This window comes from Hypomesus transpacificus, chromosome 22 (assembly GCF_021917145.1).
Source record: "Hypomesus transpacificus isolate Combined female chromosome 22, fHypTra1, whole genome shotgun sequence".
NCBI lineage: Eukaryota > Metazoa > Chordata > Actinopteri > Osmeriformes > Osmeridae > Hypomesus > Hypomesus transpacificus.
In genome coordinates this window covers 12205348-12228423 of record NC_061081.1, presented here as the reverse complement: position 1 = coordinate 12228423, position 23076 = coordinate 12205348, and the positions used below count along the sequence as shown (strand labels likewise).

General features: G+C 50.1%; 1 protein-coding gene across 1 annotated transcript in view; it reads right to left on the bottom strand.

The window, feature by feature from the left end:
- Positions 1 to 4114: 4114 nt before the first annotated feature.
- The window catches only part of LOC124484036 (myomegalin-like), a 30636-nt gene continuing 11674 nt past the window's right edge, over positions 4115 to 23076 (bottom strand). The window contains 27 exon segments of the mRNA XM_047044719.1: positions 4115 to 4799; positions 5293 to 5339; positions 5472 to 5610; positions 5874 to 6017; positions 6229 to 6422; positions 6742 to 6891; positions 7223 to 7519; positions 7633 to 7745; positions 7958 to 8147; positions 8354 to 8444; positions 8446 to 8471; positions 8635 to 8769; positions 8934 to 9170; positions 10307 to 10421; positions 10423 to 10463; positions 10708 to 10809; positions 10888 to 11135; positions 12884 to 12938; positions 13214 to 13331; positions 13612 to 13729; positions 13879 to 14096; positions 14973 to 15235; positions 15325 to 15441; positions 15537 to 15729; positions 15929 to 16217; positions 16484 to 16593; positions 20965 to 21083. Of these exon segments, the coding sequence (XP_046900675.1) occupies positions 4737 to 4799; positions 5293 to 5339; positions 5472 to 5610; positions 5874 to 6017; positions 6229 to 6422; positions 6742 to 6891; positions 7223 to 7519; positions 7633 to 7745; positions 7958 to 8147; positions 8354 to 8444; positions 8446 to 8471; positions 8635 to 8769; positions 8934 to 9170; positions 10307 to 10421; positions 10423 to 10463; positions 10708 to 10809; positions 10888 to 11135; positions 12884 to 12938; positions 13214 to 13331; positions 13612 to 13729; positions 13879 to 14096; positions 14973 to 15235; positions 15325 to 15441; positions 15537 to 15729; positions 15929 to 16217; positions 16484 to 16593; positions 20965 to 21083 (3932 nt within the window). The 3' untranslated portion in view covers positions 4115 to 4736.

The following is a 23076-nucleotide window of genomic DNA, read 5'->3' as shown; positions in this document are numbered from 1 at the left end:
ACGATTATGAATCGTTTGTGTGACATCATTAGTTAGTGTTAATTAGGATGTCAAAATAATGATAGCAAATAGAAGAAATAACATCCCCCAAAGCGCACATTCTTCTGTGTTTGGTTTGTCATATTCATATCCATAAAAAATGCACCTGTGAAATATATTATGAAGATTTTTATTACATCGTTTTGAACCCCAAAATCCATTGTTGATTATACCGTGCCAACACAACACACGTATTGGCCATCAATCGTCTGACACATGCTCCACACTGGAACCCTGCATCGGCATAGTTCAGTCTTCATCATTATCCTACAGAATCTCATAAAACAAGCTGCACTTCTATCACATCTGCATTCAGCCTCTGATACTATATACAAATAGCCTACACGCCAGGACCAACTATACACAGCTTCATATGACTGTGGCTCCAAGCAAACACTTTTTTAAAAGGCATTGTTTACGCTCAGGGTTACTCCGTCTGACCTATCTCAAGCACGATCCGAATCAATGGATTCATCTTCTGCTTTGGTACCACGATACTTTTCCTTGAAATAATTTTCAATTATCGCATAGAATATAACTAAACCGTATTGGATTTTAGATGATTTATATAATCAAATGTTTGGCCATTTCCACGAGGAATTGTTAACTGAATAGAGCGCAGTTACTACCGGCGGTAGTTGCCAGCAAGGTCTTGTTTGCGCTCTATTCAGTTAACAATTCCTCGTGGAAATGGCCAAACATTTGTTAAACAACTATAGTTAACAGCAAGCACAGGTGACTTCAAGGCCATTTCTACCGGGCAAACCTCAGGGGATACCCCCTAAGCGAAGTTTAAAGGCAAGCGAAGCAGCAATATTAGAGTTTATAAGTGGGTATAACAATTTAATTATGTGTTCGTCTATGTCACTCCTAATTTAAAGGCGTGTTTTTGAATTCGTGACAGATGAGACTTAATTAAAAACTGGCTTCAGCATTCAAAACACAATGGATAACAGAAACATATATGCACTCAAATAAGCGGAAGAAATATCTTAATACAATGATGTTTGACGTCATAATAATGGAGATATGTAATGTATAGCTATTGCACAGCTACCCAGGTATTCAACTTTGCATATAGCAAAGGTTTGAAAATATGATTATCCGCACACACACAAAAAAACACAGTAGCCTACAGTCAAATGCGTGTAGCCTAATTTACAGCATGAAAGTGACGTTTTATACAGTACGGGACATTCATCACACAGGGGCTAAGAATACCTTGTGACATCACTAATCGCCAATTCTTGAACGTTGGTCCCACCAGTAGCCTGCCAAAGTTTGTAACAACTAGTTTACGTTTCCAATAACGTTTATTGCCAATACCATGGGGAAATAAACCCCCGAAAACCAAACGAAATACTTTTCAGAATTTCCTCACTATTGAATCTCCTTACTATACAAAAAAAAAACTCAGATCCATATTTTTGGTCCGATGATCATCAAAATCTGCTCATTAAGAGCAAACGTCTAACATAAACTGAACTGTCTAACGGTTACCGTCTATGGTCCTACTGGCTTTCGGCCAGCAGCCAATTACACGTCGCCATCAGATGTCACAGATGGTCTCGGTTGCCAGGGTGACGGTGACAGCTAAGCCCCGTCACCACCAGGCGGGTCATTTCCATGGATAGCGCAAAACGGGCGAAACGAGAAGAGTTCAAAGTTAAAACTTTGGCAAGTATTGGTGATCCCTTGTTCCGCGAACTAAAAAGAAAAACTTGTAATCATCCTTTTGATCAGTCTTCTCATGCATCAACACTGCAGAAAAAAGCAACTACATTTCGTTTCAGTCAGTAGTACTAGATTAAAGAGTATCATAATATTGCACTGACGGTCTTTTAGCCTTGCAAGTAAATAATTCAGTTCCAGTGTCTTCGGCGAAAAACAAAAGCTGGTGCACTATGATCATTCCATAAAACGAGGTCAATATTGCACATGCTCAACAGACCACTCCTATTAGGAAGTGTGAAAATGTATGTTCGGACCAGTTCCATTTCAACCCATCTTGCCTCCTTTTCCCAGACCCTTCATAGCCTGAGAAACTGGACAGGTGAAAACAAAATGGTGGCAACTCCATCCAACCAAATCAGAGGGCTAGATGGAGCCATGAGCCCTTGGGTTCCACCAATCCAGTCCTCTCAGAACAAGGGGCCCAAATAAATAAGGAACCGGGAGTGGGGGGGCCAGGGACAGAAATGGAACCGGCCCAAGGTTCCGCTAGCCAGGGCTGAGAGACGGTTCTCCACAAGCTGTCCCCATGAGAACCACAAGGAACAGGCAGGAGTTTGTCATCACACATTCCTCCACTGTCTGCTGGGACTCTGCGTTTGCATTGGACTTGCAAAACAAAAGGTCTTTGTTCGAGAGGCTCCACGAGGAGTAAAACTTGCATTTCTGTGGCAGTCAAAGTTCAACAGGGTTTTTTTCTTTACTTCCCAAGAAATTGATCATGTGTGTGTGTGTGTGGGGGTGTGTGTGTGTGTGTGGGGGGGGGGGTGTGGGGGGGGGGAGAAGGGGTTACAGGTGCAGTATGAAATACGTGTCTTTTTGACTACAATTCCTTTCACAGGCCGTGAGTTGACATGCATGAACACTTAAACCATCCTCTCAGGCTGTCTGGCTGTGGGTAGAGGCTCCTCTTACAAGCTGATCCAGGGTCAGATTCTGCTGGCCGCTCCCGTCCACAGACCCAGGCCGGGCGTGACGACAGCTGGCCTCAGACCAGCTCGTAGGAACAACCTTTACCTTCTCCATCTGCTCCAGCCTGGAGGACGCACATCGCTATGACCACCAGAGACACGTTACCGACGCAACCCTCATCTGTTTGCTCAGCGATCGCCATGGGGATGGGAATACGCTGTACCAATCACAGACACCAAAGCTGCAGCTGGGGGAGGGAGAGGGGGAGGGAGGGAGGGTGGTTGATACTTGTAAGGGGTAAAGTTCAGGGCCTGTATTGCCAGCAGGAGAGAGATGGGGGAGAAGTAGGAAGAGAGTGAGGTTGAGGAGAGGAGGTGAAGGAGGAGAGGAGGTGGAGGAGAGGAGAGGAGGGTGGAGGTGGAGGAGGAGGAGGGTGGAGGTGGCAGGTAAGGAGACAGATGTGTATCTGTAAAGGGGGGGGGCAGGAAGTCTAAGGATTGGCAGTGGGTAGAGTAGGTAAGGCAGGTGTGTGTGTGTGGGGGGGGGGTCTTGTGTAGGGTAAAGGAGTGTGGAGTCTTGGCTGTCTTGGTGCAGAGGTCAAAGTTCAGAGGTCGTAGTGTTGAGGCTGGTTCTCTTAACAGGTCACGGATTCGAGCAGGCATTGGCTACCGCGTTTCCTCCCCGTCGCCACGGCAACCTCAGGGGCGTCGCCAAGTTTCAGGAAACCCCAATGAGTAGGCCGCTCCCGAGAAGCACTTCCTGGTTCCTCAACTGAGAGAGGGAGAGGAGAAGAGAGAGGAGAGGAGACGAGAAGAGAGAGGAGAGACGAGAGGGGAGAGGAGAGAGGAGAGAGGAGAGGGGAGATGAGAGAGGAGATGAGAGGGGAGATGAGAGAGGAGATGAGAGAGGAGATGAGAGGAGAGTGGAGATGAGAGAGGAGAGGAGAGGGGAGATGAGAGAGGAGATGAGAGAGGAGATGAGAGAGGAGATGAGAGGAGAGGAGAGTGGAGATGAGAGAGGAGATGAGAGAGGAGATGAGAGGAGAGGAGAGGAGACGAGAAGAGAGAGGAGAGACGAGAGGAGAGAGGAGAGACGAGAGGAGAGAGGAGAGACGAAAGGAGAGACGAGAGGAGAGAGTGGAGAGGAGAGAGGAGATGAGAGAGAGGATGAGAGAGGAGATGAGAGGAGACGAGAGGAGAGAGGGGAGATGAGAGAGGAGATGAGAGGAGAGGAGAGGGGAGAGAAGTCATTCCCAGTTACTGTGTTGTTACTTGGAAGGCTTACATGGTAGTAGGAGTGAAAGCACGGCCAACATGTTAGTGAGATGAAAATGATCACATGATCACACTGCAAACACAGCAATTCAGGCTACGCATTCTTTTCCTGCTCAAAATACCCCCCCCACACACACACACACCTGCTGTTTGTTTGTGTCGCTGGGTGAAGTGTGTGTGTGCGTGTTCATGACATGATCGCAGTCGACTGCGAGGCCGTTGAAGGACAGGACTGTTCCTGAACCCTGTCCTAGAGGAACCTGCTTGCGAGGCCACTGAAAGGACGGCACACACACAGTATGGAACTAGGCCGTAGGCATGCAGAGTGTGGGAGGCCCCAGTGGTAGGACCTGTCCAGGGCCTCGTGGCCCCACTGGCTCCTGCTAGTCTAACATGAGGGGGGTTTCTAGGTAAACACAGTTATATCTGGACTCTGTTGAATAGGTGAACAAACAGTTATATTTGGACTCCATGGCGATAGTGAATAGGCGGATGGTGAAGCAGTGATGTCACAGCATGTCCAAAACAGGCAGAACCCCAGCCCTGGTAGAACCCCAGTCCTGGTAGAACCTGCCCCTGGTTTGGGTTCTAGCTATAAACGTCTCCACAATCCGAAACCCCAAAGAGGATAGGTTAATATTGTCGGACAGCAGGGACATCTAACAGTGTCGAGAGATTTTTGACACATCCCTCCCAATAAGTACCAGCAGAGCAGTTGGTCTGAATATAGGGGGGTCAGGGGACAGGGGTTAGGGGTCAGAACCAGGGCCCAGGACAAGGCTAACTGTTACCAGAATAGGGGGAGGAGGAGGAGCTGAGAGAGGAGAGCCTGAGCTCGTTCTTCTGGGGAAGGAAGAGGAGAGAGGAGAGGAGGAGGTGTTGAGGAGGAGGAGGAAAAGGAGGAGGAGAGGGGGAGGAGGAGAGGGGGTGGAGAAGCAGAAAACAAAGGATGAAGGAGAAGGTGAGACAGACAGGTAGACAGACAGACAGGCTGGGTGTCCATAGAGACAACAACGATGTCTAACACTATGAGTCGGACAACAGTGACCTTACAACACACAGAAAAGTCTGCAGATATCTACAGATGTCTGTAGAGGTCTACAGATATCTATAGAAGTCTATAGAGGTCTACAGATATCTACAGATCTCTATAGAGGTCTACAGATGTTTAGAGGTCTACAGGTATCTACAGATATCTACAGATGTCTATAGAGGTCTACAGATATCTACAGATGTCTATAGAGGTCTACAGGTATCTACAGATGTCTATAGAGGTCTACAGATATCTACAGATGTCTATAGAGGTCTAGCATGGGAGAGACTGCCCGCACGGTACCTCCAGGTTGGTCCTGGCTTTCTTCAGCACATCACGAGTCCGAGACACTGGAATAACAAAGAAAAACAAGCGTGATTATTATACACACACAAATACACACACACTCACCTAACAGATCCCCCCCCACACACACACACACACACAGACACACACAGACACACACACACGCAGGTTCGTACGCTGGTTGACGATGAAGTGCTCCATGCTCTCCTTGGTTCTGCTGGTGCTCCTCAGTCTCATCACGGTCTCCTGCAGAACCTCCTCCTTCTCCGCCATGCGCAGCGTCAGAGACAGCAGCTCCTCCTGAAGGCCTCTCTCCTGCTCCACGGACACACACACGGACACACACACACAACATTCAAAATAGTATTGATACAGAGTTTTATAAGGTTGTTTTATGGGGTAGACTTTCAGAACAAGGCCACACCCCTATCTTCCCCCCCAGCCCCCCCCCCCCATTCCTATCACTAGCCCCAGCCTCATCCCCAGCCTCATCCCCAGCCTCATCCCCAGCCTCATCCCCAGCCTCATCCCCAGCCTCATCCCCAGCCTCATCCCCAGCCCCATCCCCAGCCTCCCACCTTCTTCAGGATGTGAAGGGAGCGCTCTGAGCTGGGCAGGGCAGCCCTCCAGAACATCCTGAGCAGAGACACCGCCTCCTCCAGGATCTGCCTCAGGGTCCTAGTGTCTGACAGCAGACTCCTCACACACACGTAGTCCAGGGCCTGCCACACACACACACACACACACACACACACTTACATGAGGCTGCATGTTGACTAACAGTGCTATTGAATGAAGACTAAAACCGTGATAAAAACGTCCAGGTATCCTTGTGTCATACTTAAGGCAACGTAGACCCATTTCAAACTGAGAGTTTTTTTTAAACTATTTTAAATGAAACAGTCTCCCCCTTTGGCCCTGCCCCCTCCTGACCTGCTCCTGGCCGCTCTCCACCAGTGATTGGCTGAGAGCCGTCTCCATGCGCTGCACCAGGCTCCTCCCCTCCAGGACCTGCTGCTGCAGGGAGCTGAAGTCGTCCACGTGGCCGACGGCGTGGCGCCCGTTAGGGTTGGAGAACGAGCCGTCTGGCGCCTCCCCCTCCAGGTCAGAGTGGGGGTCCAGAGGGTCTGGAGGAGGGAGAGGGGGGGGGGAGGGAGGGAGGGGGGGAGGAGGAGGAGGGGAAGGAGGAGGGGGAGGAAGAAGAGTTAGTTTCTGACTGATACATTTAGGTTCATGATATTAGCATGGTTGACGATTCACTTAGGTTACTGTGCACATTAAACAAACACTAATTAGTAACACCATCGAAACACCACACATCTTAGTGGGCAGAAACTACCAGCATGCTAGCATGTGACTGCAGATCAAGAGGTCACCGGTTCAAATCCCCCTGTGCTATACATCGCTTTGGATAAGTATGACAGTGACATGAGAGCCGAGTCAGACCGTTGACTGTGCTGTGGCTGTCCTCCAGGTCAGGGTAGGGGCCAGTGTAGGGGGGGGCACCGTAGGGGGGGCCACCGAAGGGGGGCGCCACGTAGGGAGACCCGCAGGTAAACAGGCCTATGTCCCTGACCGGGGGTGACGGGGCCGGGTCTGTGGGACACACACACACACACGTGCAAAGGCAGGCTAGTTCACTGCACACATCACACCACGCTGCCAACCCTCCTCTTACCCTGTGTGGTCAGGCTTGAGGCAGGGGGGTTAGGGGCAAGAGGGTTAGGGTACTTAGGGTTAGGGTAGCTAGGGTTAGGGTACTTAGGGTTAGGGTACTTAGGGTTAGGGTAGCTAAGGTTAAGATGATATGAAACTGGGTTAGGATGACATTCATTGTGACCCAAACAAGCTCCCTCCCTCCTCCTCCCTTCTCCTCCCTCCTCCTCCCTCCCCCCTCCCTCCCTCCTCCTCCATCCTCCTCCCTCACCATGCAGCAGTTGTCTCCTGTAGAAGCTGTCTCTCTGGGGGCTGGCGGTGAGGGTAGGGAGGGAGGGGGTCCGGGGCGACCCTCCTCCCCCCTCCTCCTCCCCCCCCCCTCCTCCCCCTCCTCCTCCCCCTCCTCCTCCTCCTCCTCCCAGTCTCTGCTCCAGCTGCTTGTGGAGCTCCAGCTGCTTGAGGGCGCTGTTCTCCTGCAGGCTGTTCTGCAGCTGGGCTCTCAGGTTCCTCACCTCCCCCAGAAGATCCCCCAGCTCAGCCCCTCCCAGCTGGCCCTCACTCAGGTAGCCTGCCACACACACACACACACACACCATCAGGAGTGGAGATAGACCGTAACATGTGTGTGTGGTTGAATGTGTGTGTGATTGAGTGTGTGTGTGTGTGTGGAGCTGGACTGACCTTTGCCCTTGGCACACACACGGTCGTAGACCTGCAGCTCACTCTGCAGGGAGAGCAGCAGCTCTCTGTTCTCCCCCAGCTGCTGCTGGAGCAGAGATACCTCCTGCTGGAGCCTGCACACACACACACACACACACACACACAGGAACACACACACACTGCTTGTCAAGTTGTTCTCCCTCCCCGCCCCGCCCCTCCCCTCCTCTCCTCTCCTCTCCTCTCCTCTCCCCTCCCCTCCCCTCCCCTCCCCTCCCCTCCCCTCCCCTCCCCTCCCCTCCCTCCCTCCCTCCCTCCCTCCCTCCCTCCCTCCCTCCCCTCCCCTCACCTGTGGTTCCTCTCCTGGCCGGCCTGTCTGTCCAGCCTCAGGGTGTGGATGTGCTGGCTCTGCTCCTGGCTGTGGGCCTGCAGCCTCCGCAGCTCTTCCTGCCACTGGCCCGCCTCCAGCTCAGCCTGCTTCAGACGGGCGTGGCCCGCCAGCACCGCCTCCCGCAGACGCCCCGCCTCCTCACACGCTTCTGTGGGGGAGGGGGGGGGGGGATGGGGAGAAAGGAGGGAGAGGAAAGGGAAGAAGGGAGGGAGGAAGGGAGGGAGAGAGAAGAAGGGGAAAGGGAGGGAGAAAGGAACAAGAGAAGGAAGGAAGAAGAGGCATTGTTTACTGTAAATCTTTCTAATCTTGACTAGTGCGTCCTGCAGTGTGGCAGTGTGCTGAGAGCTGCAGTACCTGCGTTGGCCTGCAGGCGCCCCTGTAGAGCCAGCTTCTCTTCCTTCAGCAGCCGCACCTCGTTAGACAGCTGGCTGACAGAGTCCAGACCCCTGGATGTAGATGTTGGTGGGAGCGCCTGGAGAGGGAGGGAGATGTACTGGTGTCTCTCTCTGTGTGTGTGTCTCTCTCTGTGTGTGTGTGTCTCTCTGTGTGTGTGTCTCTGTGTGTGTGTCTCTCTGTGTGTGTCTCTGTGTGTGTGTGTCTCTGTGTGTGTGTGTCTCTGTGTGTGTGTGTGTTACCTCCATCTCGTCTTGTGCCAGTCTCCAGTCTCTCCTCCAGCTGCAGACGGAGCCTCTCGTTGGTCCTGATCGACTCCTCCAGACGCTGCCGCAGACACCGCGCCTCCCGCAGGTGCTCCTCCATCAGCTCCACCCCTGAGGGACGCCCCACAGGCACGGGCAGGAGTCAAAACAAGCATACTCCACGGGGTTCATTTTGCCTCATTGGTATGGTACATCATTGAGATGTTACTTAAACTGTGTGTGTGTCCAAGACATGTATCTATGTGTTACTGTGTGTTTATGACGTCGTATTTCACCTGTGTGGTTACTTCCCGAGTGGTATCCTGACTCAGAGAAGCTTTTGATTGGCTGCAGCATGTTCTCCATATCCCACAATGCACCACCAGTGGCCAGGCCAGTGTGGGGCTTCAAGGAGCCATACCCCAGCTGGTACTGCTGAACTGCATGATGGGAAACAGGGCTGTAGTGGGAGGGGTCGGGGTGTGCGGGGGAGGAGAGCGTCGACAAGGTCTTGACGTGAGGCGACGCGAAGCCTGTAACCATGGGAACAGGAAATACAACGTCAAACCAGGAAGTGGAGGACAGAGCGTGTGAACGATTATTCAACCATGTTCTGTTTCCAGACACTGAGCTGCTCTCTCCTCTCCTCTCCCCTCCCCTCCCCTCCCCTCCCCCTCCCCTCCCCTCCCCTCCCTCCCCTCCCCTCCCCTCCCCTCCCCTCCCCTCCCCCTCCCCCTCTCCTCTCCCCCTCCCCCTCTCCTCTCCTCCTCTCTCTCCTCTCCTCTCCTCTCTCTCCTCTCCTCTCCTCTCCCCTCCCCTCCCCTCCCCCTCCCCTCCCCTCTCTTCTCCCCTCCCCTCCCCCTCCCCTCTCCCTTCCCTCCCCTCCCCTCCCCTCCCCCCCTCCCCTCCCCTCCCCTCCCCTCCCCTCCCCCTCCCCTCCCCCCCCCTCCCCTCCCCTCCCCTCCCCCCTCCCCCTCCCCTCCCCCTCTCCCCTCCCCTCCCCCTCCCTCCCCTCCCCCCTCCCCTCCCTCCCCTCCCCTCCCCTCCCCTCCCCTCCCCCTCCCCTCTCCCCTCCCTCCCCTCCCCTCCCCTCCCCTCCCCTCCCCTCCCCTCCTCTCCTCCTCCTCTCCCTCTCCCCTCCCCTCCCTCCCCTCCCCTCCCTCTCTTCTCCCCTCCCCTCCCTCCCCCTCCCCTCCCCTCCCCTCCCCCTCCCCCTCTCCCCTCCCCTCCCCTCCCCTCCCCTCCCCTCCCCTCCCCTCCTCTCCTCTCCTCTCCTCTCCTCTCCTCTCCTCTCCTCTCCTCTCCCCTCCCCTCCCCTCCCCTCCCCTCCCCTCTCTCTCCCCCTCCCCTCCCTCCCCTCTCCCCCTTCCCCTCCCTCCCCTCCCCTCCCCCCCTCCCCTCTCCCCCTCCCCTCCCTCCCCTCCCCTCCCCCTCCCTCCCCCTCCCCTCCCCTCCCTCCCCCTCCCCTCCCCCTCCCTCCCCTCTCCCCTCCCCCTCCCCTCCCCTCCCCTCCCCTCCCCTCCCCTCCCCTCCCCTCCCCTCCCCTCCCCTCCCCTCTCCCCTCCCCTCCCCTCCCCTCCCCCCTCCCTCCCCTCCCCTCCCCTCCTCTCCTCTCCTCTCCTCTCCTCTCCCCTCCCCTCCCTCCTCTCCTCTCCCCTCCCCCCCTCACTCTGGTTCATCTGTCTGTGCAAGGTGTCCAACTCCTGCCGAGAAGCAGTGACAGAGATGGCCCTGGGATGGGGGTCAAAGGTCACACGATGACCCCAGAGTTCAGGGGCCGGGGCGAGGCCAGGGGAGGGAGCAGGACACAGGGCCGGAGAGGAGGTCTGGAGGAGGGAGGGAGGGAGGGAGGAGAGGAGGAAAGGCAAGTAGGACAAGAAAGGGGAAGAAGAGAGGAGACGAGAGGAGAAGAGAGGAGAGGAGAGGAGAGGAGAAGAGAGGAGAAGAGAGGAGCAAGGGGAACATATGGGAACAAAAGAGGGATGGAGGAAATGAGATGTTGAGAAAGAAACTATTTGTTTCCAACAGAATGTCTGCCGTCCGTCCTGTCTGTCTGTCTGTCTTTCCTACCTCTGTTGGACTGGTATGCCAGGATGGGGGGCAGAGCAAAGCATGCTGGACAGCTGCTGGAGGACTTAAGACCATGGGATGGAGGGAGGGATGGGCGGAGGTCTGGAGGAGGAGCGGAGAGGGGGATGAAAGATGTCTGGGAGAAAGACAAAGACAAAACGGAGGAATACCGGAACGTACCTGCACTTCTAGTTCCATGTCCCGCCCCCTGCCTCTGCTCCTCCTGGTATTCGCTGGCGGCATCCACATCCGAGCACAGCTCCAGATCCTCATTGGTCCGACACTCGTCCGACACGAAGGAGGTCCTGTCCGATTGGTCGGTGGTCTGGGAGAGGGCGTGGCAGCTGGAGGGTGTGTCCGGTCGCTGCTGCAGCTTGGTGTGAAGAGACTCGATGATCTTATCCTTCTGCTGTAGCTCCTTACTCAGCCTGCACTCACACACACACGTTCACAAACACGCACACACACACACGTTCACACACACAGGGAGGAGAGAGTCAGTGATCACATCCTATGTTATGTTTTTCTCTGTACCTGCAAGACACACAACAGACCACAAGGACGCAGCTTCTGAGTTGTGGTGTGTGTGTCCCTGTGTACCAATGTGTCTATGTGTCGGTGAGTGTGTGTGTCCCTGTGTACCAATGTGTCTGTGTGTGTCTGTGTGTGTCAGTGTGTCTGTGTGTGTCTGTGTGTGTCTGTGTGTGTGTCTGTGTGTCTGTGTGTGTCTGTGTGTGTCTGTGTGTGTCTGTGTGTGTCTGTGTGTCTGTGTGTGTCTGTGTGTGTCGGTGTGTCTGTGTGTCTGTGTGTGTCTATGTGTGTGTGTGTGTGTCTGTGTGTGTGTGTGTGTCTGTGTGTGTGTGTGTTCCGTCTTACTGTTGCAGCTGCATGCGGAGGGCCAACCTCTCCCTGCCCAGGGCAGCGTCCAAGGCCCCGCCCCTGGCCCCGCCTCTGGCCCCGCCCCTCTCCCCTCCCCCCGAGAACGACCACAGAGCTTCCCGGTACACAGGGCTGCTCTTAGACAGCATGGTCTTCCACAGCGGGGCCATCCGTCCCTCAACACAAGCCCACGAACGCACAGCCGATCTGGGCTAGACGCGAGGCCCAGGCTGCCTCGGCCGTGGAGCTCCAGAGCAGAAAGACAGGAGGGACTCACGCACGTCGGCTAACGTTCTCAACGTCCCACTTCTTTACAGATCAGGTAAAAATCGTCAAAAAGACAGACTTTGTAATCCAGTGCAATTCTCAGTCTCAGTCCAACAAGCGCAGGATCAAATCCCTCTGCCTCTCCTCCTCCTCGTCCGCCTCTCCAGTGAACTCAGAGAGATTGAGAAAGGAGAGACGTCGATATCACATAACCCCATCAGGAGAGGAAAACAGGGAGGGACAGAGAGGAAGCAGAACTTGAGCCTCTTAGGTCAAGCCAGCTCCCCTCTGTCACCCTGTCTCACCCTCCTCCCCTCCTCCCCTCCTCTCAGGCCCAGCTCTGTGCAGCCCAGAGAGGATTAGCTGAGACCTGCTGTCCCATCTCTGGAGCTCAGCAAATGGAGGCAGGTGAGCCAGTCCCTCACTGAGGTCAGGTCAGGCTGTCAGCTACCTCAGTCACAGGGGAGTCAGATGACTCAGCGGTTAGGGAATCAGGCTATTAATCAGAAGGTTGCCGGTTCGATTCTTAACCGTGAGTTCGCTCTGGATAAGAGCGTCTGCTAAATAACTAATTGTAAATGGGTAACCTTTCTAAAGCAAAGCTAACCAAAAGCTAACTTGTGCTAACTATATGCACAAAATATAAAGCGGATAAAGCTATAGGCTAACCTAGCAATAGAATAGCTACCTACAGCTTAAATGCTAAGCTTGGAAAGGAATAACCATTTGTCTACATCCAATCCTTTTGGCTACACACGTTCATCTCACGGCTTATCTGGTCCGACACGTTGGAGAAAAGCCGTCTCTTTACTGCATGTGGCCCTGGTAATCATGTAGGGCTCAGACCTACAGCATACACAGGAGGAGAGCAGTTGGCAACTTCTGGGATGACACAGCGAGTGTGTGTGTGTGTGGTTACTGTCAGGTGTCATTCAGATTAGGAGCAGTCCAGGAGCAGTGGGACAACACACACACACACAGTACACACACACACACACAGACACACAGACACACACACACACCAACCCACCGTAGAGCAAGCAGCTCGTGGCCCATCTTGTCATCCTGGAGTTCTGCTCGATCGCCTGAGAAGAAGAGAGGGAGGAGGGACGGAGCAAGAGAAGAAGAGAAGAAAAAGAAGGAGAGAAGAAGAGAGAAGAGAGAGTGACCAGACGGAGAGAGAAAGATGTGAGTTGTTTGATTATTGAGTTGTATAAAACGTACATAGGCAACAACTGCTTATTCAAAGAACGTAAATTTGGTTGCACCTTTGCTTATCTGAAGCTCAGTGTGTGTGTGTGTGTGTTTGTGTGTGAGGGACGTGTGTGTGCATCTGCGTGTGTGTGTTAGTGCCACTTACGTCCGCTGATCTTGGTGCCCACCCTCTGAGCCAGGGCGGAGCTCTGGGCCAGCTGCTCCCTGAAGCTCTGCCCCATGTAGTAGTCTATGTCGTTGGCTCTCAGCAGCTCCTCGAAGGCCTGGCACAACCACAGAGAACAAAGAGCAACCTTTTTATTCATCATACCATGTGGCCTACACTAGCATACTACTATATGATACATACTACCATATATATGTTACTTAGCATAGCATGATATTATATATTTATATAACTATGCACTTCTATGTTACCTTGTGTTAGCCTATATTAGCATGTGTTAGCCTACTTTAGCGTACTTTGTTAGCCTTCATTAGCATCCTTTGCTAGCCTAAATTAGCCAACCCTTGTTGATCTAAGTTAGCCATGCCTGCAGGTACCTTGGTGGTGTCTCCCAGGTGCTGGGTGAGGATGTGGCACACCCCCCTGCCCTCCCTCATCCTCTGCCTCAGGTGTGACAGCTCGCGAGCCTGCGCCTGGATCAGAGTGTTGTACTTTCTGTGGGGGGAGGAAGGGGAGGGGTCAGAACGCCTTCAACATTCCATCTCAGCAAACACGGATGTGTCTGTGGAACCCTCTCCCTCTCTCTCTCTCTCTCTCTGTCTCTCTCTCTGTGTCTCTCTCTCTCTCCCTCCCCCTTCTCTCACCCAGGCCAGGTAGCACACTTCTCCTCCTCCGCCAGGCCTCCTTTCCCGTCCAGCCTGGAGCTCTTGAGCTGGGCCTCCAGTGAGGCCACGCGGGACACCAGCTCCCGAAGCTCCCGGCTGGGCTTGGGCTCCAGGCGAGGCCCCAGGCTGTCCGAGGCCCAGCCCTCATCCTCCTCCAGGCCGCTGGCCGCAGGGGAAGCCTCGAAGGCCCAGTTAACCTGGTGGGAGAGAAGAGAGGAGAGCAGAGATGACAGGACAAGAGTGGTCAGGAGAAGGAAACACATTAGAATAACATTTTACAAAATAAAGCATAGGGAGGCTGAGAGTGATAGGGGTTAATCATCTGTATGAGTGTGTGTGTGTGAGAGTGTGTGTTTGTGAGTGTGGTTAGGTGTATGAGTGTGTGTGTGTGAGAGTGTGTGTTTGTGAGTGTGGGTAGGTGTGTGAGTGTGTGTGTTTGTGAGTGTGGGTAGGTGTGTGAGTGTGTGTGTGTGAGAGTGTGTGTTTGTGAGTGTGGGTAGGTGTGTGAGTGTGTGTGTGTGTGTGTGTGAGAGTGTGTGTTTGTGAGTGTGGGTAGGTGTGTGAGTGTGTGTGTGTGAGAGTGTGTGTTTGTGAGTGTGGGTAGGTGTGTGAGTGTGTGTGTGTGAGAGTGTGTGTTTGTGAGTGTGGGTAGGTGTGTGAGTGTGTGTGTGTGAGAGTGTGTGTTTGTGAGTGTGGGTAGGTGTGTGAGTGTGTGTGTGTGAGAGTGTGTGTTTGTGAGTGTGGGTAGGTGTGTGAGTGTGTGTGTGTGAGAGTGTGTGTTTGTGAGTGTGGGTAGGTGTGTGAGTGTGTGTGTGTGAGAGTGTGTGTGTGTGAGTGTGGGTAGGTGTGTGAGTGTGTGTGTGTGAGAGTGTGTGTTTGTGAGTGTGGGTAGGTGTGTGAGTGTGTGTGTGTGAGAGTGTGTGTTTGTGAGTGTGGGTAGGTGTGTGAGTGTGTGTGTGTGAGTGTGGGTAGGTGTGTGAGTGTGTGTGTGTGAGAGTGTGTGTTTGTGAGTGTGGGTAGGTGTGTGAGTGTGTGTGTGTGAGTGTGTGTGTTTGTGAGTGTGTGTGTGGTACCTTGCGGGGGGTCCTCTCCAGACTGGAGGTGTAGTCGCTGGTGGAGGAGAGAGAGCGGACCCGTAGCTGCAGCCCGCGGATCACCTTGTGACAGCGGCTCAGCTGAGAACGCAAGTCCTCCACCAACTGCTGGAGAGAGTCTGGCCCCGGATCCTCCCCCTCCTCGTAGGCCCCTCCCACACTGCCGTCGCCATGGTACCAGCCCCCGCCCTCGAAGTCCTGCTGGTGGGACAGGGTTGTGCACATCTCCAGATCATCAAACTCTGGAGGAGGAGATGAGAAAAGAGACAAATTAGCCAGTGAATGTGTGTGTGTCAGTATGTGTGTGAGTGTGTGTATGTGTGAGTGGTACCGGGGCTGCTAGTGTCTTCTCTCTCGGCCTCGTTCTCGCTGCGTCCGCTGGTCTCGTATCCCAGGTCCTGCAGGTCCACCTGCACCTGCTTACTGGCCTGGGGCACGGAGGTCTCTGCTGGGGAACACACACACACACAGGTCAGCACACACACACACACACACACAGGTTAGCACACACACACACACATGACCTGTGTGTGTGAGACTCACTCAGCAGCTCTCTGTAGTCCTTCAGCTGCTCTGCCTGGGCGTGGACGGTTGCCTCGGAGACCATGAGCCTCTCCTGCAGCTCTCTCCCTTCCTGACGGCTCAGCGCCAAATCAGCACGCAGACGGCTCGCCTGCTCACGAAGCCCCGCCTCCACCTGCCGCCAGAACCCACCCACCTCGCCAGGCCCCGCCTCCTAGGGAGAGGGAAATAGAGAGAGAGTGAGGGGAGGGGAGAGGAGGACAGAGGCAGAGCTGCCAGGATTTCACTGCTTATATAAACCAGCCAGTGGCTAAGAAAACAGCCCTAGATAGCCTGCTGAAGCAACACAGACATTTAAGTGTGTGTGTGTGACGTACTGTGTGTGTGATGGACTGTGTGTGTGTGCGACGTACTGTGCGTGTGTGTTCCTGGCGGTGGGACAGCAGGGTGCCCAGGTCCAGGGAGTGTGGGCGTGTGCAGCGTCTCTTTAGGCTCTGCCCCTCTCTCAGCCTCACACACGGGGCGCCACGCTTCCCACGAGAGGCTCCTCCCACATCCTCCTCTTCCTCCATCTCATCTTCCTCCATGTCCTCCTCCTCCTCCTCCAAGCTCAGCCTGCTTCGATGCTTTCCTCCCAGCCCCGGCCTCAGCCCCCCTGGTCTCTCTCTGGCCTCTCTCAGGGCCTCCTCTCTCAGATCACTCCTGCAGGGGAAGGAAGGAGGGATGAGTCCCTTCCATGATCCCTCAAATCAACATTGCTTCTGAATAACAGCATCTGCTAAAGCAGTGTGTGAAAGCATAGAGACACAGTGTGTCCAGCAGGTTAGACCAGCAGGTTAGACCAGCAGGGTAGACCAGCAGGTTAGACCAGCAGGCTAGACCAGCAGGCTAGACTAGCAGGGTAGACCAGCAGGTTAGGGTTAGACCAGCAGGTTAGGGTTAGACCAGCAGGGTAGACCAGCAGGTACCTTGTGTGTTCCAGCAGGGGGTCCATCTCCTCTAGCACCTTCACCTGCCCAGGCCGCTCGGACTTGTGGGTCGGCACCGCGGCCCCTGGCCCTTCAGACACGCCCCCTACCTGGTGAGAGAGGGAGAGAGACAGCGGGGGGGAAGAGAAAGACAGAGGAAATGAGATAGAAGGACAGGATTTGCTCCAGCACAAACAACAGCCACTCTCCTACCCAGAGTAGCTACTCTAGAGCTAAGAAAGCCAAAACTAAATTTAACACTAAGCTAAACATCATTAACTTAAACATTTAATTACACAACATTCAACTAAAGACCAATAAACAACATAACATTAAACTTAACAACATGAACCTAGAGAACATTAAACTAGACAACTACTAGACAACATGAACCTAGAGAACATTAAACTAGACAACTACTAGACAACATGAACCTAGAGAACATTAAACTAGACAACTACTAGACAACATGAACCTAGGGAACATTAAACTAGACAACTACTAGACAACATGAACCTAGAGAACATTAAACTAGACAACTACTAGACAACATGAACCTAGAAAACATTAAACTAGACAACTACTAGACAACATGAACCTAGAGAACATTAAACTAGACAACTACTAGACAACATGAACCTAGAGAACATTAAACTAGACAACTACTAGACAACATGAACCTAGAGAACATTAAACTAGACAACTACTAGACAACATGAACCTAGAGAACATTAAACTAGACAACTACTAGACAACATGAACCTAGAGAACATTAAACTAGACAACTACTAGACAACATGAACCTAGAGAACATTAAACTAGACAACTACTAGACAACATGAACCTAGAGAACATTAAACTAGACAACTACTAGACAACATGAACCTAGAGAACATTAAACTAGACAACTACTAGACAACATGAACCTAGAGAACCTTAAACTAGACAACTACTAGACAACATGAACCTAGAGAACCTTAAACTAGACAACTACTAGACAACATGAACCTAGAGAACATTAAACTAGACAACTACTAGACAACATGAACCTAGAGAACCTTAAACTAGACAACTACTAGACAACATGAACCTAGAGAACCTTAAACTAGACAACTACTAGACAACATGAACCTAGAGAACATTAAACTAGACAACTACTAGACAACATGAACCTAGAGAACATTAAACTAGACAACTACTAGACAACATGAACCTAGAGAACATTAAACTAGACAACTACTAAACAACATGAACCTAGAGAACATTAAACTAGACAACTACTAGACAACATGAACCTAGAGAACATTAAACTAGACAACTACTAGACAACATGAACCTAGAGAACATTAAACTAGACAACTACTAGACAACATGAACCTAGAGAACATTAAACTAGACAACTACTAGACAACATGAACCTAGAGAACATTAAAATAGACAACTACTAGACAACATGAACCTAGAGAACATTAAACTAGACAACTACTAGACAACATGAACCTAGAGAACATTAAACTAGACAACTACTAGACAACATGAACCTAGAGAACATTAAACTAGACAACTACTAGACAACATGAACCTAGAGAACATTAAACTAGACAACTACTAGACAACATGAACCTACAGAACATTAAACTAGACAACTACTAGACAACATGAACCTACAGAACATTAAACTAGACAACTACTAGACAACATGAACCTAGAGAACATTAAACTAGACAACTACTAGACAACATGAACCTAAAGAACATTAAACTAGACAACTACTAGACAACATGAACCTAGAGAACATTAAACTAGACAACTACTAGACAACATGAACCTAGAGAACATTAAACTAGACAACTACTAGACAACATGAACCTAGAGAACCTTAAACTAGACAACTACTAGACAACATGAACCTAGAGAACCTTAAACTAGACAACTACTAGACAACATGAACCTAGAGAACCTTAAACTAGACAACTTCTAGACAACATGAACCTAGAGAACCTTAAACTAGACAACTACTAGACAACATGAACCTAGAGAACCTTAAACTAGACAACTACTAGACAACATGAACCTAGAGAACATTAAACTAGACAACTACTAGACAACATGAACCTAGAGAACATTAAACTAGACAACTACTAGACAACATGAACCTAGAGAACCTTAAACTAGACAACTACTAGACAACATGAACCTAGAGAACATTAAACTAGACAACTACTAGACAACATGAACCTAGAGAACATTAAACTAGACAACTACTAGACAACATGAACCTAGAGAACATTAAACTAGACAACTACTAGACAACATGAACCTAGAGAACATTAAACTAGACAACTACTAGACAACATGAACCTAGAGAACATTAAACTAGACAACTACTAGACAACATGAACCTAGAGAACATTAAACTAGACAACTACTAGACAACATGAACCTAGAGAACATTAAAATAGACAACTACTAGACAACATGAACCTAGAGAACATTAAACTAGACAACTACTAGACAACATGAACCTAGAGAACATTAAACTAGACAACTACTAGACAACATGAACCTAGAGAACATTAAACTAGACAACTACTAGACAACATGAACCTAGAGAACATTAAAATAGACAACTACTAGACAACATGAACCTAGAGAACATTAAACTAGACAACTACTAGACAACATGAACCTAGAGAACATTAAACTAGACAACTACTAGACAACATGAACCTAGAGAACATTAAACTAGACAACTACTAGACAACATGAACCTAGAGAACATTAAACTAGACAACTACTAGACAACATGAACCTAGAGAACATTAAACTAGACAACTACTAGACAACATGAACCTAGAGAACATTAAACTAGACAACTACTAGACAACATGAACCTAGAGAACATTAAACTAGACAACTACTAGACAACATGAACCTAGAGAACATTAAACTAGACAACTACTAGACAACATGAACCTAGAGAACATTAAACTAGACAACTACTAGACAACATGAACCTAGAGAACCTTAAACTAGACAACTACTAGACAACATGAACCTAGAGAACCTTAAACTAGACAACTACTAGACAACATGAACCTAGAGAACATTAAACTAGACAACTACTAGACAACATGAACCTAGAGAACCTTAAACTAGACAACTACTAGACAACATGAACCTAGAGAACCTTAAACTAGACAACTACTAGACAACATGAACCTAGAGAACATTAAACTAGACAACTACTAGACAACATGAACCTAGAGAACATTAAACTAGACAACTACTAGACAACATGAACCTAGAGAACATTAAACTAGACAACTACTAAACAACATGAACCTAGAGAACATTAAACTAGACAACTACTAGACAACATGAACCTAGAGAACATTAAACTAGACAACTACTAGACAACATGAACCTAGAGAACATTAAACTAGACAACTACTAGACAACATGAACCTAGAGAACCTTAAACTAGACAACTACTAGACAACATGAACCTAGAGAACCTTAAACTAGACAACTACTAGACAACATGAACCTAGAGAACATTAAACTAGACAACTTCTAGACAACATGAACCTAGAGAACCTTAAACTAGACAACTACTAGACAACATGAACCTAGAGAACCTTAAACTAGACAACTACTAGACAACATGAACCTAGAGAACATTAAACTAGACAACTACTAGACAACATGAACCTAGAGAACATTAAACTAGACAACTACTAGACAACATGAACCTAGAGAACCTTAAACTAGACAACTACTAGACAACATGAACCTAGAGAACATTAAACTAGACAACTACTAGACAACATGAACCTAGAGAACATTAAACTAGACAACTACTAGACAACATGAACCTAGAGAACATTAAACTAGACAACTACTAGACAACATGAACCTAGAGAACATTAAACTAGACAACTACTAGACAACTTGAACCTAGAGAACATTAAACTAGACAACTACTAGACAACATGAACCTAGAGAACATTAAACTAGACAACTACTAGACAACATGAACCTAGAGAACATTAAAATAGACAACTACTAGACAACATGAACCTAGAGAACATTAAACTAGACAACTACTAGACAACATGAACCTAGAGAACATTAAACTAGACAACTACTAGACAACATGAACCTAGAGAACATTAAACTAGACAACTACTAGACAACATGAACCTAGAGAACATTAAAATAGACAACTACTAGACAACATGAACCTAGAGAACATTAAACTAGACAACTACTAGACAACATGAACCTAGAGAACATTAAACTAGACAACTACTAGACAACATGAACCTAGAGAACATTAAACTAGACAACTACTAGACAACATGAACCTAGAGAACATTAAACTAGACAACTACTAGACAACATGAACCTAGACAGCTAGACGTTGGGTTAGACCAGCTGAAGCAGCCATCTGAGGAGGAGGTTAGCAGCAGTCCTACCTGAGAGGAGATCAGAGTTCTGGAGCTAACTCTGGCCTCATCGTCCTCGATGCTGTCTGTGAACTCATCACTGCTGCCATCTTCATCATCTCCTTCCTCTTCCTCCTCCGTGCTGAGCTCTGGAACACAACAACCAGCTGATCAGAACACACACACACACACATCACTTATGTTTCTGTCTCGTTACACACGTCTGTAGGATGCACTGGAGCGCTCTCTCCTTCCCTCTGGCTCGCCCCTTCTCTCCCTCTCTCTCTTCCTGTTTTCACTCTCTGTTTCCCCGTGTCTCACCTCTCCTCCTCCAGTTCTCTCTCTCTTTCCTCCGGCTCACCCTCTTTCAGTCTCTTTCCTTCTGTTCTCTCTCCACCTCTCCTTCTGTTCTCCCTCTCTCTCTTCTTCTCTCTCCTCCCTCTCTTCCTCGTCTTCCTGGACTGAATCACTCCAGCTGCAGTCATGCGACTGAGGGGAAATGTTATGTCACGAGCGGTAGGCCCAACCTCTATTCAGCCCTGCCCTGACACACACTCAGCCCTGTGTGTGTGAGAGGTGTGTGAGAGGTGTGTGTGTGTGAGTGCCTGTGAGCGTGAGAGAGAGCCCTGCCTCTGACCTTCCACTCATCTGGATACCCCCCCCCGCCGAGAAAATATCTCAGGACAAAAACAACAACACAACTAAAAGTTGTTGTAACTTTCAGCATAATATACAACACACAAGCCTAGGGTGTTAACAGTCACTTTAACAGTGTGGTATAGAGAGAGGACAGAGAGGCTGGGACACAGGTCTCTAACCCAGTAGAGGCAGAGGTCTCTACCCCAGCAGAGGCAGAGGTCTCTACCCCAGCAGAGGTCTCTACCCCAGCAGAGGCAGAGGTCTCTACCTCAGCAGAGGCAGAAGTCTCTACCCCAGTAGAGGCAGAAGTCTCTACCCCAGCTGAATCAGAGGTCTCTACCCCAGTAGAGGCAGAGGTCTCTACCCCAGTAGAGGCAGAGGTATCTACCCCAGTAGAGGCAGTGTTTATACTCTCATGCCTGAGTCCCTAGAGAGGAATGTCAAACCTCCTAACGGAACACTATTGAACTCTTTATCTTCCAATAGGAGAGCGGGTGAATACACACACGTATACACACACCTACACACTGTGTGTGTGTGTGTAGTGGGGTGGATTATATGTGGCAGGAATAACAAAGGGAAACCTTTTGTAACCCATAAAAATAACACACACACTAAATACACACATTGTTGCATGCAACAAACACCCACTGCCTATGAGTAGAATCCCAGGAAGTTTTTACAGTGTGTGTGTGTGCAAGGGTGGTGTGTGTGTGTGTGTGTCGGAGAGGCCGGTTGTTTCTGGAGCAATGAGCACCAAATCAAGTGAAAGACAGACTGCTGACATGTCTGATTGTGTGTCAGACAGTACCAGAGCTTACATCGCTCAACCAACCAGATCACCTGGTGGCCTCATGCTCAAATCACTTGTTATGTTGGTAAATACTCAGTAGAATATCACTTCTGCAGGTGGAAGGTGTGTGTGTTGTATATTTATCCCCACACAGAAAGTGTGTGTGTGTTGCTGTTGTGTGCGGTTCATTGTTAGTGAATGTGGTTTAGAGTGTCTTAGTGTGTGTGTGTGTGGTTCAGTGTCTTAGTGTGTCTGGGGTCAGTGTGTAGTGGTGTGTGTTGTTCAGATTGTTGATGTGTGTGTGCTGCTTTTGTAACCTTGTGGTTACGTTGGTTCATGACTTTATAGAAACAGACAGCGTTTACAGGAAGTAAGGTATCTTCCCAGACTGACATCATAGGGTGCACTTTAGTGACATCACACTCAGTGACATCACACTCAGTGACATCACATTCAGTGACATCACACAGCCATGCAGACAGGTAGAACACCATGCATGTGGTTATGAGGCAGAGGGGGGAGGAGGGGAGAGGAGGGGAGAGGAGGGGGGAGGAGGGGGGAGGATCCTCTTGTAGTAAGTTGTTCTGGTGTTCATGGTGTTTAACATTCATTACAAATGATGAATCAATGATGAATCATTAACATGAAAGTATTTAGGGATAGCTAGTTTTAGACTGTTAAATGTTCCTGGTTAGTCCCTGGTCTTATTT